At 35.8% G+C, this 20299-nt stretch overlaps 1 protein-coding gene and 1 long non-coding RNA gene across 3 annotated transcripts in view; one reads left to right on the forward strand and one right to left on the reverse strand.

Moving 5' to 3' along the window:
- The window catches only part of LOC145782982 (ATP-dependent translocase ABCB1-like), a 30242-nt gene extending 22228 nt beyond the window's left edge, over positions 1 to 8014 (reverse strand). The window contains exons 1-2 of the mRNA XM_082594742.1: positions 7901 to 8014; positions 5469 to 5583 (exon numbers count right to left, since the gene is read on the reverse strand). Of these exons, the coding sequence (XP_082450868.1) occupies positions 5469 to 5583; positions 7901 to 7965 (180 nt within the window). The 5' untranslated portion in view covers positions 7966 to 8014. The remainder of the gene's footprint in view (positions 1 to 5468; positions 5584 to 7900) is intronic.
- Positions 8015 to 14009: 5995 nt separating this feature from the next.
- Positions 14010 to 19280, forward strand: LOC145768598 (uncharacterized). Of its 2 annotated transcripts, XR_014288960.1 has the most exons (6): positions 14010 to 14271; positions 14502 to 14639; positions 17691 to 17794; positions 18569 to 18729; positions 18987 to 19079; positions 19197 to 19280. It is a non-coding gene; the product is annotated as an uncharacterized LOC145768598 (long non-coding RNA). The 2 variants fall into 2 exon arrangements; XR_014288961.1 differs by lacking the exons at positions 14010 to 14271; positions 14502 to 14639 and having other exon boundaries at positions 17562 to 17794.
- The last annotated feature ends 1019 nt before the right edge of the window (positions 19281 to 20299 follow it).

The following is a 20299-nucleotide window of genomic DNA, read 5'->3' on the forward strand; positions in this document are numbered from 1 at the left end:
ATGCAACAGATATTTAATTTTATTGCAAATTAAATACAAATATATATGTAGGCTAGTTCCATGCAAGTCAGTTCAATCTTATACAGCTAAAAAAAAAAAAAAACGATTTCAAACCACTACATTATTATTATCGTGTGGTCAAGCTGAAAGCAAACGCTGCAAATAATCAAAAAAGGGAAGTGCAAAAAAGTTACTGCTGTAACTTTTTATTTAGGGAACGTTCAAATATTACGTAACGCTTTTTTTCCGAATTTTTAACCCCCCCTCCCCCATGTAACGCCAACGTAACGCTTTTTTCAATCCCCCCCTCCCCCATGTAACGCTTTTTCACTACGAATTCAGCACAAAAAACTACCATTCCGTACTCGAAAGCGTTACGTAACGTTTTGCTTGAACCCCCTCCCCCCCAATGTGACGCTAACGTAACGCTTTGCATAACCCCCCCCCCTCGAAGGCGTTACGTAATATTTGAACGTTCCCTTAACATTTGTAAAACTTAACACAAACCTTCATGGTTTTCAATATTATAATTTGTTTTGTTTGCTTTAAACTTAACTGAAGATAATCCAGAAGATTGAAATGGATTTTTTAGCTGATTAAATTGAACAGACTGGTTGAAAGAAATTTATTTGTATTCCAAGACATGTCATTCATATCAAGTATTGTGTTGGGCTTGACACACGCCAGAAAATATTTCTAGCCTTTACTTGATATTGCAAATGAAGCAACAGCATTTCTTCTTTTATATTGTAAAGTTAGTCACTATCGTAAGTGTCGATTACGAGGATGTGGCTTGCCAGACCCCGTCCTACCCTGATTCTAGGAAATGAGACGTAAAACAGGAAGTCACTATCATAGGCGTCGATTACGAGGGGGTAGGGGGGCGACGCCCTCTCGGGTCTGAGACATAGATGGGCGAGATATGTCTGCCCCCCTCGGTTTTTGTTAATATTAACAACTTTGTAAACAAACTGCCGGTTTAGCGCTGTTTACGCGAATGCACAAGCTACCTTTGTTCAAATTCCAAAAGTCGACTTCGCCAAATGTCCTGTAACAATAGTTGCGAGTCTGACCGTGCTGTGGCAATTTTAGCTCGTCTATTCAACGTTGAGTAACGAGCTTGTCTGGAAAGTCTGTTACGACTTTTGGCAATATGTAGTCTAACAAGAAAAGTCCAATTTCGCGAAAACTGTTCGACCTATTTATCAAGAGTGCGTGAAACGAAAATCGCCAACAATATTTAGATAACAAAAGCCGTTGCGTTTTCTTTTATTGTCTTTACTTATTTGTTTCGTGGTGATGGTTTTGTTTGATGGGCCAACGAATCCAATCTTGAACGAACGACAGTCACTGCGTTGTATTTAACTGAGTACTACATCAGCATGCAAGGGTATTATTGTTGGAAGTTTTTACGTAATTTAACGTGGAAAGTAACCGATCACACATCATTGGCCAAATTTTTAAAATATTGCGTGTTTTATTTTTTCTTGCCTTTAATCGCACTGCAGCATATAACCTTGTGAAATTTTATTTTGTATGTTATTCGCTCTGAGGATGGGCATTGTCATGGTGCGCGAAACGTCAGTGAAGCAATAAACCATCTTGTTTGTTGTTGCTTTTACTTTCAATTTCATCAGATGAACGTTGCAACTAGTGCTAGAAACGATAATTGTCCTGATAAACACCCAAACTTTTCAGTATTCTGCCAACGTAAAATTACGGATTGCGAAATGTCAATGCGCCGAAGTAAAAACTATGGCAAATGCCGAAGTAAAAACTATGAAAACGTTTATTTGCCAGGATTCAAATTGCATTTTCAAATTTAATGATTTCTTGCCGCTTCTAAACTTGATGTGGTTACATGCAAAACTCACGAAACAAAATAACTGCTTTTCGGAAAATAGTTACTCATTACTCAGTAAACAAAAAAAGCTGTTTTAAGCGATCATTTTTTTTTTGCGTAATCGTTGTCATTACGTAATAATCTATGATCGTTGCAGCTGATCTTAAACCTTAGCGGCGGCATGAAACAATGGTGTAAGGTTGACTGGGTTATCATAGCGGTAATAGACGTCGTTAATGCAGGCAGCTGATCACACAAAAAGTTTTTACAGAAAAACACGAGAAAATAGAGTAAAACTGCTCGTCAAGTTTAAAGCGATACCACGCCCACCAACAGCAGTAATATTCAATCTTTATCGTTTAACAGTAACTTGCAAAAGAATTTTAAATCGTGTGACGATTTCGGCACGAAAATTGAAGAAGTATCATAAATGTTGAGAACGTCAAAGCCGCATTACTTATATTTGCGATCAAGACCATGGAACATTTTTTCTTTTATGATATTGTGGATTGAATTCTCACACACTACAAGCGTTTGTTTCAAGAACGTCATGGGGAGTCTTCATCACGCACTGCACTGACCTCGTTTTGTCTGTAAACTCAATTGTTTTGATCTTTCAAGGCTGCACGTCTCCACCTGTTTTTAATGACATTGACGTTCACAAATTAACCGTTCTATACATTGATTTAACGTCTGCAGACGTTAAATCAAATGTAAAGAACAGTTGATTTGATGTCTGGTCTGGGGAATCACAATTTTCCTTTCCGCTAGTGGACACCTTTTATCGCCTCTGTCATCGCCAATTGTTGGGGGGACATCAACCCTTTTTTACATTTATTCAACGTTTAAAGGCGTTGAATCAATGTAAAAAGAGTTGATTTGGTAACTAGGTTTCCGTAATTAACACCACGTTCGAAACTTACATTGGTACTTTTTTTGCCGACGCGATTCATATTTTGTACGATTAGGTTACTTCAGCATTTACCTATGAACTCGGCAATTGCCGGCGCCAAATTAGAAGTCTGTGTGTCTTCAGGCAGACTTGGATAACTAAAATTTTTTGTAGTCTGTCGAAATTAAATTATAATTAGAGTAATTTAAGCTTTTACAAATTAGACTAGGAGAGGGTAAGAGTAAAATCAGAGCTATCCAAGTTTTCACAAATTAGAGTAGAATTCAAACTAGATTAGAATTAATTGGAGGCAATTTTCGATTCCTTTTTTTAGTTGGATGAAAACGCCATTATGGCAACTCGGGATCAAAGTGTCATTCCACCATCACAGCGCCAAAACCACTTATGTCATAATATACATGGTAACGTCAGTGAATTGATGAATTAATCGAATTTTTCATGACTTTGCTGCTCAAGGGATGAAATGACACTTTCATCGTGATCGTTTTAAAGAGCGCAGTATCCTTCCATTTGCCAAAAAATGCTGGACAAACTAAACTTTTTAGCAAAACTGGAGATTGGATAAGAACTACAATTAGAGCAAACAAGTTTTTGCCGTATTAGATTAGAATTACCGATACTTCGCTCTAATTTATCGAGTTGTCCAAGTCTGCTTCCAGGGCAGTTTGGTCAACGTTACGCAACTACAGCCAAAATAAATAATATGTACCGTACGCAAAATTTTTCACGACAATCGCAACAGACTGACATGTGGGTCCACAAATAGTGCATTATAATCGTTTAGGCTGAAAATAGGCAACTTGTAGAAATTGTTTTCAGAATTAGCTGGATATTTTCGCCCCCTGGAATTGGCTTACTACAGTAAACAATCGATGCCAATTGTCACTATGCATACATTCTTAAATCAAATAACACTAATGTCTTTTTAAAAAATTGATAAAGAAATGCTACACGTTGAAAACAAAAATAAAGTTTTTGATAAGTAGTAACAGTTAAACATTACAACTGAACTTTTGATATAGGCTACAGCCCTCGAAATTAGCTTCTATCTACGACGGCAAAAACATTGCCGTCGCCAAATCAACAAACCTTGAATTGCGGCGGCAATTGCCGTATGCTTTAATCAAACGAAATTTCATGCACTTCATCGTGTCACACGGCGGTAGCCCAGAGTATTACGCAAGCTACTGTATTTTATGCGATGACAATGCTCTTGTGAACCGTAAAATGTTTGCAACCTTACAAATACTGGCTTAATTGTTACGCAAAAGTTACTCTTTCATCGAATAAATGGTTCTTTGGCAGTAAAGAAAAGTAATGCTTCCGATGACATGGCATCGAGTTCATGAAAGGGCAGTTTTGCGTCTTCAAGTATTTCAGTGACGACGCGACAACCTCATCCTCCGATGATTCCGACTCTGACTAGTTCTTTATCCAACAGACTTTGTGTTGCTCGCAGTATCCTAATTGTGCCGAAAATATGTGAGTGTATACGTAAATCGAGGCAATCTTCTCGCAGGGAGCTATTGATTTGTTACCAGTACCTGATTGAGCAATTAACGTTATTTCATGATAATTCAACGTCGCTAGATGTCGAATTAATGTAAAACAAACGTAATTTCTTATTGGGCATTGTTGTTACGCATTATAACCCACCGGCAAAATTAAATCGATTTGTGCCGACTCGAACGTTGAACCAACCCAAAATTAACTTACTTCCTCCCCCCCGTGACTTATTTAATGTGAATCACCGTAACAGCGTGCGTATCGCGTTGTTCGCTTTATCGCTACTTTTGGTATTATTACATCCCAACAAATCAAACAGTGCGGTCGTGATAGACTATTCGAATATTTTTTTCTCTTCTCGTTTCACATGTTTTGGTACAATTTTTTCGGTACAAATAAATTGTTTTGGTACAAATAAACGTTCACAGCAATTGCCGAGGCAATTTCAACTTTTGCCGTTTGGCCTCGTCAACGTTTTTGCAAAGTAAAAATATTCTAATTTCGAAGACTGAGTGCTCACAGCAAGTAAAATAGTCCGAGGTGAGGTCTTGGTGCGATGTTTCTGCTGATTAAACTCACGCTGCGAGTAAATCAAACAGGAAGAAATTTTGAACAATTTTTGTCCGAATTAAATGCTTATTTTGCGACGGCATTTTTATTGCCGTAGCAGAATGGCCATTATGACGTTTGCGGCGGCATTTACCACGGCAATTGCCGTGTGCCGCCGCTAATTTCGAGGACTGAGGCTATATATCCTTTCGGGAAACGGAAACATTTTCTACACTACAAACCTTACTCATCAAACTGTGACAGATTAATAAAGCAAAAAAACAAAGTAAGATATGATGATTGTCTTATTATTGTGTTATTCCCAAAAGTTCATAACACTTAACAGAATGATTTATTATTTTTGTACGGTCAGCAATGAATGCCTTAAACTAGCATCAGGGTGCAGCTCTGAGGTTGCTGATCTCTGTTTGATCTCCGTAGGACCAAGATGACAGACTAAAAATATGGCTGCAACAACAGTTAATGAAAACTTTTGTAAAATATAACAATAGGCTATACAACAAGTGTACAAGTTTCTGAATTTGAATTAAATTTAAAATTTCTTAATTTACAGAAAAATACTTTCCGAAGATTTACAAGATATCACAAAATTTAAATAAATTTAAGGACTATCCAAGGTAAAATCATACAACGTACTAGTTCAAAAAAGGCAGCACTCGGTTCAACATTTTTCTTTTTTGATTTCACTTTCACATGCTCATCATCAAGCAAGGGCTCATTCTGAGAAGGCAATGACTCATGGGAACTATGCCTGCAACAATATCGATGCAATTATTCTAAAATGTGAATTGAAAAAGGTAAATAATTCTCAACTCAACTCACTACAAGCTAACTTTTTTGTTTGGTGTTGTTTTGCATGTGTTCAGTTTAGGCTACTTTTTCTTATAAATTAGCTCTAAATTGTCAAAACAACATTAGTAGGCTATTATTTACCATTATCATCATCAGAAACAAATTTTGCAACATTTAAGTACGATAATGTAAAAGTGCCTTAACTTTCAATTTTAATAGATTAAAAGCATATCGATTATTATGGAATGATTCTAAACCACTTACTTATGAGACAGAAATATGGGATTTACAGGTGTAGGAACATTTTTTGTTTAAATGTGTACCGGTACCAATGAAGTGTCTATTGTTAGCACTAATTCATTTTGTTGTTATGTGTTGCTGTTTTTTTCTATATTTTGTTTTGATATTTAGATTAGACCTATTGAAAGTAGTAGCCGGCTTAATCACCATTTGTGGTCTTTTCGCCGCCTCTTTTTATTCATTAATAATTGTAGGTCATTAATTCTTTTATGGCTTGCATTTTCACTGTATCTACTAGATCAGTGGTTTTCAATCTGGGGGTTGCAACCCCCAAGTGGGTCATTTATTTTTTCTCTGGGGGTCACAAAGACGAACAATAAAAAAAGTAAAAAATTTAAGTAGAAAATACAAGCCTTAAAGCAGCCGGAGGCCATGGCCGCTAAGTAGTGCTTGAATGACCGCCTGTGCTACCTTCTCCGTCGGCCAAGTTTGGCCGCCGGTTTCTTCTAGCCAATTATTTAATTTCGCAATAGAATGATCGTGGATTAAATGTCGAAAATATGTAGTATCAAAGAGCGACGCAGAATTAGGTCAGCGCATCATAGTCACTACTGTTGTATTGAATATATCCAGCTGCGATCACCAGCGCTGTAAGTCTTGTTTGCTATTCCCAATGTTTATTTTAACAAAGTGTTAATTTACATCGGCTGGCAATATTGTCGTTTTTATATTGTTAAAAATATTTTTATATTGTTTTATATTATAGTTGTTAAAAAGGAGAACTAGGTTCAAAGTTGACTCCGTGGGTAAAACACGTGTCTTCATAGTTGAGAACGCTGTGGGTTAGTGACTTCACACCCTCAATTGTGACATCATAATGGAATAAATGGTCAGGTTTTATGAAAGGCGGTATGCAGTTGAAACAATTTACTGAGTTGCGAGCAGTTAAAACAATTTAGGGTCATTAGATGGTCCCACAATACCGGATTACAAAACCGATAAAGCATTTAATGCGTGGTAGGCTACAACAATTCTATTGCAGGACGTCGCCCAGACTTCAACAACGCTAAGTGATCATTTTAACATTGTTGCAAGTTTAATGCTATTTACTTGTGCTATCGTTATTGTATTTTGGCCTCCAAGCATGCAGATTTGGCCGCCGAGAAGGAGCTCTCGGTAGGCCACGATGGCTGCCGGAAAAAAACACGAGTTTTAAGGCCTGAAATACACTAATTATTATTTTACTAGATACTAGAACTAGAATTATGTGCCATTATTGATATTTCTAGAATGCAAATTACTATTACAAGAATGCCAATTATGAAAACAAAAATTAATTGCTGATTATTGAAATGTGAAATGAAGTCGCGATTTTGTTGACAGTTTTGAGATAAAAGTTGAATGTTCAAATAGTGAGCAGCCAGGAAGCAAGTTGCGAGATAGACTATTATTTTGCAGCAGATGATAGCCTAGGCAAGCCAATGTAGGCTTACTATTGAGCTCCGGGTATCAATCATAGGTAGCGCATACACAAATGTATTACACATGCCTGAATCACAATTTTTGGAAGGGTCGTCAATTACATTGGGTTGTTAAAATGGGTTGCAGTATAAGAAAAGGTTGAAAACCACTGTACTAGATAGAAAAATAGTCTTAATGGATTAACAATTGGTACTGGTATGTTGTTTTTTCAATAAGTGTAGCTATGTTATTAAGCTAGTAATTGCACCATCTACTGTCCGTCAAAAGCAACAAAAATCTGAAAGACTTGTAGCCTATAATGATATTATTAAGGACTAGCTGCTCTGTAGCAGCCTTTTAGTATATATAGCTACAAAAGCATTGCCAATCTCAGGTAGTATAAGGATAGACATTTCATCTCAGGTTCTCAAACAAAGATGACTCTAAATACTTATGAGACTGTAGGGATAGCGAAATCACTTGTAAATCAAAATCTTAACAACATATGAATCATAAATTGGATTTAGCAACACGTGTCAGTAATTACAATTTTGAATGTTAAAACAGCAACTTACCTTTTTTCATCATCATTAACAGAAGTTTTTAATTTCTTTCTTTTTGATGTTTCATTGTGTTGCATTTTGCCAGCAACAAACAACAATGAGCCCTAGCTTTATCTGACCCACCCTAGAAACAATATTAACACTATAATGGCTGTAACATTTTTACTTTATTCTTGTTAATAAAAATGTACTTTAATTCAAAATGAGCTAATCTGCTACATAGCCTAATTGCTAGGGCCATTTAAAGTCATTAAAGTCGTATTTTTTTCTATGCATCAGTAAGTCGTGAAATCAATTTTAATGCAAAAACCGCATTCCTATGAGGTATATTAAGAAAGTTATGAAGTCATATAAAGTCATATTTTCCTGGTTAGGTCATAAATCAGCTTTTTAAGTAATATAGTCATATTTTTGAGATATAAAGTCATACCGTTGTATAGCCTACTTTAAATAAAAAATACCAATTTAAGCGGTGAAGCAATTAAGCACTAAGAAAGTAAGGCAATTTCTGATTGAAAGAAGGCAAACTGTAGGATTAGCCTACATAACACTTACAGTCACAGACCTATATTTTATGAAATCACACATTGAGGTCAACTTAATACTCAAAATGGAAAGTTGTACGTACACCATCAAAGAGACCCATGCTGATCTAAATGCCCTTGATTTCGGAAAAGATTCGCTTGAGCTCAAAAATTACATTAAGAAGCGATTGGACAAAAACGATGTGAAACAAATTATGGAGCTACAAAGACAAGACATTTCACCAGCGCTTTATGCAAAACTGCAGAAGTGTCAACCCACATCAGCGTCTGTGGAGCGCTCATTTTCCTTACTAAAGTCATTTTTACGTCCAAATCGTAACTTCAAAGACTCTAACATTCCACACTACATGAAACTGTACTACAACAGTGGTTTAAAATAAAAATGGATGTGTATTACTGTTATGTTGCGTATGTTTTACTCTTTAGTTGCGTGAGTGACGTTGTTCGCATGTAAAAATAAAGATTTTCACATAAAGTCATATAAAGTCATATTTTCCAAAAAATGAAGTCATATTATTGATTTTTTAAGGTCATATAAAAATGGCCCTACTAATTGCATTTGGTATTTGTAGGATAGGCCTAATTAACTTCGAAGAAAAAAAAATTTCTTGGTGGCATTAATATGTTTTCCACTTCCTCAGAGCGGCTGTGTCTCGGCGAAAGACACTTAAAGGCAAGCCAAAATAAGGGGAGCAGCTGACTTGAAGACTATATGTCACTTTGCTGCTTCCTGTCGTCTGTTGTATCGCATCCGTGATCGCAGTGTACTGTATGTTATCGCAATGGGCGCAAATAAAAGCATTATTATTATTCTTTTTTTGTTTCAATATGTACCACTAACATTGAATCTTTATCTTCAGACTGATAAAGCCTCTCATAGATTATTCCCGGCAGTTTCGCATTATAGTCTATGGGCATATTTGCGACAATTTTGTTTCAAGGGCCTCTGAAAATTGTACGGTATTAGTTAACTTATACAGTTATTCTTTTTTCATTAGAAAGATAATTTCATACTCTTAAGCGAGTAATAATTTGATGGTATTGTTGTGTGCATTAAAATTACAATAGTGCATTTTGTGATTGCTGTTTTAATTCCAAAATGCGTCCAAACATCCCTATCATTCTGGCCGGCGGAATAATTCTGTGTGATTTGCCTAATAAAACGAATAACGATCCATGAAAAAACACGCAGTAAATAATGCGATCACAACAACACTGCAACATTCCTAATCAGGGTTGCCAGATTATAAAAAGGTCTTAGAGCGAAACTAATACAAAAACAAAGAAAATATTAAAAAAAGGCCAAAAGGATATTTACCTGTTTCTATTAAAATATATATATATTTAACAAATTTACTTACATTTTATTGAATCATTGAGGAATTTCTTCTAAACAGTTGGTTTCTTTACATTCTGATAAAATATACAAATTCTCACTGAATAGGCTAATGAAAAGTTTAGGTGTCATCAGGACAATTATAGCTTCTAGTACTAGTTGCAACGTTCATCTGATGAAAGTGAAATTAAAAGCAACAATAAACAGGTTGATTTATTGCTTCACTGACGTTTCGCGCACAATGACAATGCCCATCCTCAGAGCGAATAACATAGAAAATAAAATTTACAAAGTTATATAGTGCAGTGCGGTTGAAGACAAGAAAAAATGAAACACACATTATTTTAAAGATTGGCCAAAAATGCGTGGGCGGTTACTTTCCACCTGAAATTACGTAAAAACTCCCAACAATAAACATAAATTCGAAGCAGTGGAGGAGACCCGCAAACGTTCGAGACGAAATTAAATTACAATAACGTTTCCAACTCTGTTTAAATAGACATGAAGTCTGCGTGTCAAGACAATAACGATTTACAAGCTTTCATTAATAGATTTCCACCGTTCCGGTTGAGTACATGCTTTGATGTCATGTTGATGAAGAGCCTTTCTGCCGTAGTGCGTTGATAATAATACTTTTTTTTTTGGCCTTAAAAGACCAATCTGGCAATCCTGACCTTGATCAAAGCACTTCTTGTTGACATGTTTATTTTTATGCGCCTTGACGTACCGTAATTTGAAAACTAAAGAACAAGTCAATTACACAAGTTGTGATAACATTATTGATAAATTAGCCGTTAAATTTTTTTCCCCGGACTGGGAAAGCTTCTTGCAAAGCTTAACCCTAGCAGTTTCGCATAGCCTACTTGTAGAGGCTTTGAAGCACTAACGCAGGCCCGGTCACAGAGATTGACGTAGTGAAGTTTCCGATTGTTGAAGTTTTGTTGCCGAAGAATTATTCCACCCATTACCTGCCGCTGAATGGAGAGCAGTCCTTGATCAGTAGCTCAAGAGCACACCCCTAGAGTCGAACCAACCTTGAAGCTTCTTCGTTCCAGAAGTCACGCGCTAACCAATTGAAGTATCGTCGGGACGGATCTACGATGCAAATTATCTCGATGGTTGCAAATAAGCCTATGCACATGGACTCTAGGCTAGGGTTGCCATACCGTCCGGAAAATTCCGGACATGTCCGGAATTTAGGGTTAAATTTTGCGTCCGGGAGGAATTTAAAAAAATGCTTAAATGTCCGGAATTCTATGATGGGCGTTTTGGGGGAATTAAAATTGCAGGAATAATCCTGTAAATTAGGGGTGTCCTAGAAAATTCGCTCAGCCAGCTCATTTTACTGCATCTGCAATCGTACTGTGCACACTGCCAATCCAGAACATTGTTATTTCGTACCGTGTGCATTTTTTTACTACGAGGTTGTACGAAATTATGATGTAACAGAGCGTTTTCCTTATCAATGATGTTTACCACTTAGAAGTCAGTGTTACCATTTAAGTCTTTTTAAAACCAAATCTGGTTTATTTTGCAACCGTTTATTTTTTTCGATTTGGTTTATTATTATTTTTATTATTATTTTTTTTTTGGTTTATAATTTGTTATTATTATATTGAAGAGAATTAGATCTTCAGAAAAATATGCATGGTCAGAAGAGTAAATTTGTAGTGACTTGACTTACAAGTGTGTCTTTAATTTGTTTTAAGCATGTAATTGCTGTTCTTCCTTTTTCGGCACAACCTAATTCTCATTATTATTTTTCACTCTGAAGTTGAGAGTTTTTTTAGTGACGGTCCGTAGCTATATTTAGAGAGTGCTTACCCTGCCTGGTGTGAGATTATTCTGCTCGTGACAGAAGACAATACTTTTCATTTCGGTAGCTGGCGCTTTAGCATGAGTATCGTACAACGTTTGCAGCTTTAGCATTTCGGTAGCGCACACTAGCTTACGCAGGGGGGGGCATTGGGCCATGCCCCCCCCTCCCTTAAAAATATTTTAATAGTTACGACGTAGATTAAGGCATTTAATATGTTTTGGATTGCACTGTCAAAGCAATTAACAATGTTTGTCTATAGACTAAGCCAGTGGTTCTTCCCAGCTAGAAAGCTACGTATATTACACGTTGATTTTTGGTTGATTTTAGGTAGCATGGTATCTTAGGTAGAATTCAGGTGTTATTAAGGAGTCTTTGTACACCAACTAAAATTCACTTGTTTAAAAAACATTATTTTAGAGACATGTTTTCGCCATCATTCACTATGACTAGTGTGTAAATCTGATTCAAGAAGTTTTATCAGCGATTTTTTTGTGAATAAAATTCTTGTAAAAATAACACGTGTTCCCCACGTATATTATACGTGTTCAACATCTTATGGTTATTTGACCAATTTTTAAGGTATATAAGGTGAAACCACACCCAAAAGAGGGCATACAAAACAGAAAAAAAATCTTTATCCAAGCAGAAGGATGTTTTACCAGAACTTTTTGTATGTTGATTACATGTTGTTTCCGCGTGTATTACACGTTTACATCTGTTGAAAATTAGAACGTGTTTTCCACGTATATTAAACGTGTTAAAACTCTTTCGTTCATTTGGGGAATTTTTAATCTATGTTAAGTAAAAGTAGGCTCCAAGGACGGTATACAAAACAAAAGGAATTATACACACAAGTAAAAGGGTGTCTACCCCGCACTCCTGCATTTTCGTGATGTAGATTACGTGTTTTTTGTAGATGTCTATTACACGTTCTTATTACGTTATGTAAAAAGGGAACTTCGTGACTTTCATAGTCGCAAATTAAAGTGATCCTTTAACGATAGTTTTTAATGTAAGTTTAAGTGGTCTTGCTTATTGATATTAAACGATTAGCCTACAATTAAACAGTAAAAAAATGTCTGCTCCTAAAACTTATTGAGGATTACTTGTATTTGTAGAAGTTTCTTTGTAAAAGTGTATTTGTAGAAGTCTTTCACTACAGCCAGTTTACCAGATACGAAGTTTTGGATAAAAAAGAAACGCGGAAACATTGAATAACAATTATTTGTTACAGGGTTGCCATATTGGCCAATTTATCGCCAAAATCCAGAAATCTGGCGATTTTTGAAGACGTTTAGCTTTAAATTAGTTCGATTTGGCTCCTTTTTGGGGAAATTTGAGAACCGATTTGGTTAAATTAATTGCTTTTGGCGATTAATAAATATGTTAAAACGTGCTTGAATGTCTGGGAAAATTGAAGGTGGAACTGCCTAGACTCCAGGCTCGATTAAAATAGACTCATCTGTTCCAGAGAGAGAGCGAGAAACATCTTGTTTTGTCTGTTGCGAAAAATAGTATACGGTTACAAATATAAACCGATACAAATATATTCAACAACAGACAAGAAAATGAATTTCCGTAGTTTTGTTTCGAAGTCGAAAATTTTTTTTCATCAGTTAAGGGACTGAGCATTCAACCAAAAGACTTGAAATCATTGTAATGTGTAAATTTGGCGATTTTTCACTGCGTTTTTTTGATTTTGTGACAAAACTACAAAAGTTTAGCTACAGAATTATTTTGGATCTGGCAACTCTGATTAGTTGGTTAACTCGCTTGTAACAAGGATTATTGTAGATTCAAAAATCTTTCTGGTTTACAGCATGGTTAGTAATGTGATTCACCTTAGTAGTATTGTAAAGCTCCATCTTAAATAAAATGTCGAATCTACGACGCTGGTGATCTGGAGATGTACCATAGATATTTCCGAGTAATAATATGTTTTGTGTAAACTAACAGTTCAAAGTGGTGCTTGGGTTGTACTAAAATGTGTAGGCAGGACATGTCATGGTAGGGCATAACAACGAATGGCATGGTATGCCCTGCCTGTACATTTTAGTACAATTTACTCCAGAGTATAATGAGGCCATGCCTGCAAGAGGTCAATATCGACTAAAATCCTATATCAGTATGTCACCAGAATAGCTAGTGTACCTTGTACTGGTATATCATGTACGTACCGTAGGGACTGTTTTAAGCCATTGCTAACAGACCAACATCTCAGTCAGTCTGGCCTCATCACATACTTGTGACACTTCCTACCCAGATTTTGCACCAAAAAGACCTCATACCATAATGTGGTTGCCAAAGAACCACACCTAAGGGACTTGCACCAAAATGTCTCAATTCTATGAGGCCAAGACGTAATCGATAGTTGAAAATTGTTGAAAAACTGTTTTTAATCTGTTTAATTTAGAAATATTTTTACTCTTGTAATGGATAATCGTAATGAAAAGTGTAGACTTTACCAAAGAAGGTGGATAGCAAACAAATGTGCATGTAAAGCCAAACGGCGATGTTTTGATGAACAGAAACAGCAGCACAGTGAGCACACAAATGAAATTCAAGGTATCAGTAACCAAAACCGTAATCGCTCAGTGTCATGAAATCGCAAAATACACAGTTGTTGAATTTACAAGGAAAATACTGTTCAAGTTGTACCAAGTTCATGGACATTTATAGACAGGTGAGCACCATTAATATATATTGAGTTCATTGACGACATTGGTGAATTGTTTGAAAAATGATTTTATCCAGTTTGTGTCTTTGTTCAACAACATAGTAAAACCAATCCCACTTTTTTGACAGGTGTTGATCTAATGATCTTGTGCATTTTTAAGCCAGTAGGCTAAAGTATACCAAATTTGCTTAACCTGGTTTATAAATGGCATACTGCTATTCCTATTTACTTTGCAGACTACCGTACCAACTTAGGTCAATGTTATTGGCCACCATTTGGAGCAAGCAAACATGTTAAAAAATGCTTATTCGTGGATAAGGCGAAATGTACAATTGTACATTGTGTATATGCAATAAGAGTCCTTGGTTATAATGGTAAGAAATGCTATATTTTTATATTGCTACAAATTTTATGTTTATTGCAAGAAGAGCGTTTTGTAGTCAATTTCTTTATGGCAAGTATTGATAACTTTTGCATGAAGTGAATTACACTGGTCTACAAAAAAGAATTTTTTTGGGAGTGGCTATTTGACCAGCTCCGGTCTTTTAATCTGAAACACTGTTGGACCGGTCATGACGTTTTTCTTTTTCTCATTTAGAGCAAAAGGCAAAAGAAGAAAAAGTGCCTATGTAACATCTAAATTCGATTGTTTTATTGAACTGAGTCAGTGGTGCGTGCGATCTTTCTCGGGCTGGTATCCTCAGCGTTGTGAGTTCTATACTACCCAGAAGCATTTAATTTTAAACTAAAATTGCCTGCTAAAAAACACTGCTTAAAAGTTAACTGAACATTGATGAAACCATTTTTTTAAAAGAAGTATTGTCACTTTTTACAGCCACCAAACTAACTTATTGAGAGCAAAAATGTAATGCGTCATTCGGCAAACACCGGTCACAATGTCACATCCTCTTATGATGAACGGAAACTTACCCAAAGAAATTCTCAAATTCCAGCAAATTAAAAATATTAAAAAAAAGGGGGCGATCACTTTAAACCCGTATCAACGTATATATAGTTAATCGGGGATCCGCGTAAAGCAGACACGAAAGCAATAAAATCAATAAATATGAAAAAAATGGGAATACTATTATATTAACGACGACCTTTTAGAGTAGATGTTAATTCAAACAGAAAAAGAAAATGAGAAAAGATACATTGCCTGGAAATTCAATGATCAAAAAAGTATGACAAAGTCCAATTTTAAATTCTTCTGTTGCATATCACGATTTCGTGTATTGAACCCTCTTCAGTATCATACAACTTTATCAACAGCATAGTACAGTAAAATTTACAGCAGTTCACTTTAGATTAAAAAATGACTAAATTAAAAATGCTTTAACTTTATTACTTATATTTGAAAAGGCAAAAAAAAGCTACTCGAATTAAAAATTGACAACAAAAATGCAGCAACCTAACGATTGAGTCACTTCGGGTCAAAATTTAGTTTTAAAAAAAAACAAAAAAATGCTTACGGGTAGTATCGAACTCATACCCTCGTGAACACCAGCCTGAGAAGTATCGTACACGCCACTCGCTCAGTTAAACAAAATTGTTGAATTTAGAAGTTATATAGGAACTTTTTTCTTTTCCTCTCATCTTTTGCTTTGAAAGAGAAAAAGAAAAAAGAATACGTCATGACCGGTCAAATAGTGTTTCAGATTAAAAGACCGGAGCCGGTCAAATAGCCACTGCCATTTTTTTTGCTCCATGAATTTTGAAAACTGATTTAGAGTAACTTTTGGGTGCTGAATTCCAATCTGACCTCAGATTTATCCTATCACGTCAGGTTTGTGAGATATGATAACAACAAATTGTTACTTTTGTCAAAAGTGGAAGATTTGGCGTTGCGTTTGCCACCAACATGTGCAGTGCTATAATGAAAGTTTAGTGTTAGACTGGCCAAAACAGCCTAAATAAGGTTACTGGAGCATTGACATTTGACATAGGCCTGCTTAAATCTTTGTGGTTTCATGCAAAACATTGACGGGGTAGGGGGTCAGTTATACTTTTAGCCTCCCTTTTAGCTTGTTATTACTGCCTTGTTAATGATGTTGCTTAGAAAACAAGTTAGTATCAAAATTATAGTTGGTGGGTGTATTTCAGCTACTTATGCATCACATGGCCTGGATATAGCACAATTGTCGTCGTTATGTGAGCGTCTGGGGCCGAGGGTCTATCCCTTTACCACCCCAGATTCACGATGTTCCCGGACTACACTGGAAGGCTACCAGAGAGCAGCCAGTCTTTGGTTTCATCATCCATGACATGCAGACCTTCCACTTCGTTAGGTGGCTTGAAGATGGAGTAGCACAATGTGCGTGTGCAATAAACGCAACGTCTAATCTACCACTTTTGACAAAAGTAATAATTTGCCGTTATCATATCTCACAAACCTGACGTGATAGGATAAATTTGAGGTAAGATTCGGATTCAGCACCCCAAAATTACTCTTAATCAGTTTTCAAAGTTCATAGAGCAAAAATTGTGTAGATCATTGTTATTGATAACTAGGGCCCGCAAAAGTCAATAAAGTCAGAATTTTTTAAGGACCTCGTCTGTACACGAATCAGAGAATAAAGTTGTTTTAAGCACCTAGGGGACTGTTTCTAACAAGTTTATAGGTCAAAATTGACAATAAAGTCAAAGTTTGTCAAATTATGGCTTTTGACAAACTTTTTGTGTTTCTTGAGAGTAATTTTTGTCAAAATCCTTGTAGATGCATAGTCTTGTAAATCAGGAACTGCGACACAATTAAGCCATATGAACCCATAAAAGCAGAAAATATGTCACAATGCCTTTTTGGATCAACAGTAACTGTTATCACAAATTGTCCATTGTTTAAGTTATTCATTGTTACGTATTTAAATAGTTCTTATAAAACACGTCCTCTTCACAAACGTGGTCTTTTCGAAGATCAACAGTTTGGATTTTAGAAATAGCTTACTGATATTTTGTAATACAAAAATGCCCAAGCAAGCTAAATTGTCTTCTGCAAAAGTTAGTCAGATTTGGCGAGATTTTCCTGCTGAATTTAATGCAACTCCCGGGGGTGATTTAAGGTGAATTTTTGCGAGTATGTAGTGAATTGAGATAAAACGTATTTTGTTGAAAGCGACAGGAAAAGTAAACGCTATTAAGCTGGATTGGAGCGACAACAAGCATTGCAATCAAGGCAACTTTTATTGAACACGTTTAGATCTGAAATCGACAAAATGTTATGTTTGGGTAACTGGTATCAATTCAAGGAAGAACTGTGGCCAGTGTGGCCTCTACAAATTTCGTTAGGTCAAAATAAAGTCAAAATTTGATAAAAATAAAGTTAAAACAAAAATTTTAGGTCAAAATAAAAATGACCCTATTGATAACCTATATTATTTAGTTTAGCCTAAATGTTTATATTTCAGATAACTATAAAATTGCTTTAGCTATGTCGGAGAAAGAAGAATACACTTTGAACTTGAAAGAAGAGGATCAGATCATCAGAAAGCGTACAAAGAGAAGAGTAGAAGTCCTAAGTTCTTCTGATTGGGTAGGTTGATAATAAACAATTGTTAAAGTAGTTTAGAAAAATTTATTGATGAGATTATAAATTTAATGTATATATATAGTTCTATAATCTATATTTATGGATTTACAGTCACTAAACTAAGATATCAACAGTCTGTTCCCCCTATTAGGGTTCGTCAGTAAATACCTCCCGACGAACCCTCATAAGGGGAAACAGACTGATTGCGATCTAACTTTAGTGATTGTAAATCTATAAGTATCGTTCAAACCTGTCTTGTGTTATTACCCAAAAATTTTAAGCTACACAGTTCCATATATGTAGAGAGTGATCAACGTAGGTAGCACAGATGATACTGGCTGAGGGAGAGATTCTAAGAACAATTCCGTGACAGCACATGTACAGTACAATCTCACAGTACACCCATTGTTCGACCATATAACTGTGCTTAAGCATTAATTGGTTTTGCGTCTCTCCATCAGTGAGTCTCAACTGAACTGTGCTACCTAGTACCTACGTTGTATTTTATTAACCTCTATTATTAATCATGAAACCCCGTTTGACAACTGTTTTTTTTTCTCGCTAAGACATTACGGTACAATGGTACATAGCCTCTATTATAAGCTAATTCCTTTCAATATACATATGCCCTTCTGGGATTTTAGAAATCTCCGAAAAGGCTGTCTCCGAAATGGATTCTCCCAATAGTACCAGGCCGATTTTTTAATGCTAGGTACTACACAGAAAACATGTTTGTTGTAGTTGAAATTTACGGTAAACTTTTCATTTTTTGTTTAGATAGTGATGATGATGAAGAACATCAGACAAAGAAGGAGGCTTGCATTGAACACTTCATTTTCCTTACCGATACCGCCGCAATAGACATCAGCCACATTATATTCCCTTTGACAACAATTTCAAATCTGTAGAGTGCCAACCTTTAGCTGTTGACATCAATTGTGAGCGCTCCTTATTTTATGTTATATTGTTTGATTGAAATACAACTACTGCTAAATAGGTAAAGAGATGTATTGTACTCTTAATCAGTTTTGTACTCTAATGTACTCTAATACACCAAAGTATATCAAATTTGTACTCTGATACACCAAAGTATATCAAATTCATTTATTCTTTCGGCATGGTACATCATAAACATACTTTGCCTAATGTTTTTAAAGATAAAAAGAAAGATTAATGAATACCTTTTCTTTTTCAGAATATTGGCTTACACTCAACAAAGACGGAAAACTATCCGAACTTCTTGGTGCAAGCACAGACTTTTTTTTTAATTCCCAAAGGATCTACACAGGTAAGGATAACAACGTTTATCAGCGATTAAAGAGTTGCCATTTACGCCTATTTATTTATTTGAATAACGCATTGTTATCTTCCCGAGTACACTGTTTGCACTGTTCTTGTTTTTCAGAAACACAAGAAAAATGAAAAGAAAATCATGTCGGAACAGGACCAACTCTGTGAGCCGGACGAGGGAAGTGAGCCAATTTGCAGCAAGACCTGGTCCTGCTGACCTGACATTCCAACCTCGTGTAGACTGGCTCGTCTCTGCCGACGACATTACCATCACATCCTCACTCACAAACACTAATACTTGAGTAGTTTTTGCATTACAAATAAATGTTCTTTGATACCGGTATGTAGTTTTTGAAGTTGAATACGTAGATAGTTGCAGTTAACAAGGACGATCTATACTGCTATTGATAAAAATAATGGCACACAATACGCATAAGTTTTATAGATAACAAATACACATGTATTAAATTGTTGATTTCAGATACGCGGAAATTAGATAGAATGTGAGCGTAAAAACATGTAAAATCCACCACCAAATATACGTGTAATACACGTGAAATAGTGTCGACACATATACGTGTATTACACGTTAAAATTAACGTATAATACACGACCCAAGATACGTAGATTCTACGTGTATTAGTGTTGTAAGATACGCGGAAATTGAGTAGAATGCGGGTGTAAAACACGTGAAATCCACCACCAAATATACGTGGAAAACACGTGTATTAGTCTTGTCAGATACGCGGAAATTAGGTGGAATGCGGGTGTAAAACACGTAAAATCCACCACCAAATATACGTGTAATACACGTGAAATAGTGTCGACACATATGCGTGTATTATACGTTAAAATTAACGTATAATACACGACCCAAGGTACGTAGAATCTACGTGTAATACACGTGAAATTTCTAGCTGGGTTAACCTTTTTTTCCCCAGCGCCCCTTTTCAGAGATTTCCATAGTCTGGCGCCCACCATAATATAAGGGCTGTAGCCTACTAATGACATTTTCTTCCAAGACTATAAGGCTAGCCTACAGCCAGTAGTAATTAGTTATTAGTTAGTAAGAAAAAACTAGTTTAAGCCGATGTTAGTTTTAATACTAAAAAATCAGCACAGATGTGCCTTAAGGCTCTTAACTTAAAAGTCTTAAGGCACATCTCTGCTGATTTTTTAGTAGTTAGTAAGAGTTACACTAATAACCATTATTGACTG

This window comes from Aplidium turbinatum, chromosome 1 (genome assembly GCF_918807975.1).
Source record: "Aplidium turbinatum chromosome 1, kaAplTurb1.1, whole genome shotgun sequence".
Taxonomy (NCBI): domain Eukaryota; kingdom Metazoa; phylum Chordata; class Ascidiacea; order Aplousobranchia; family Polyclinidae; genus Aplidium; species Aplidium turbinatum.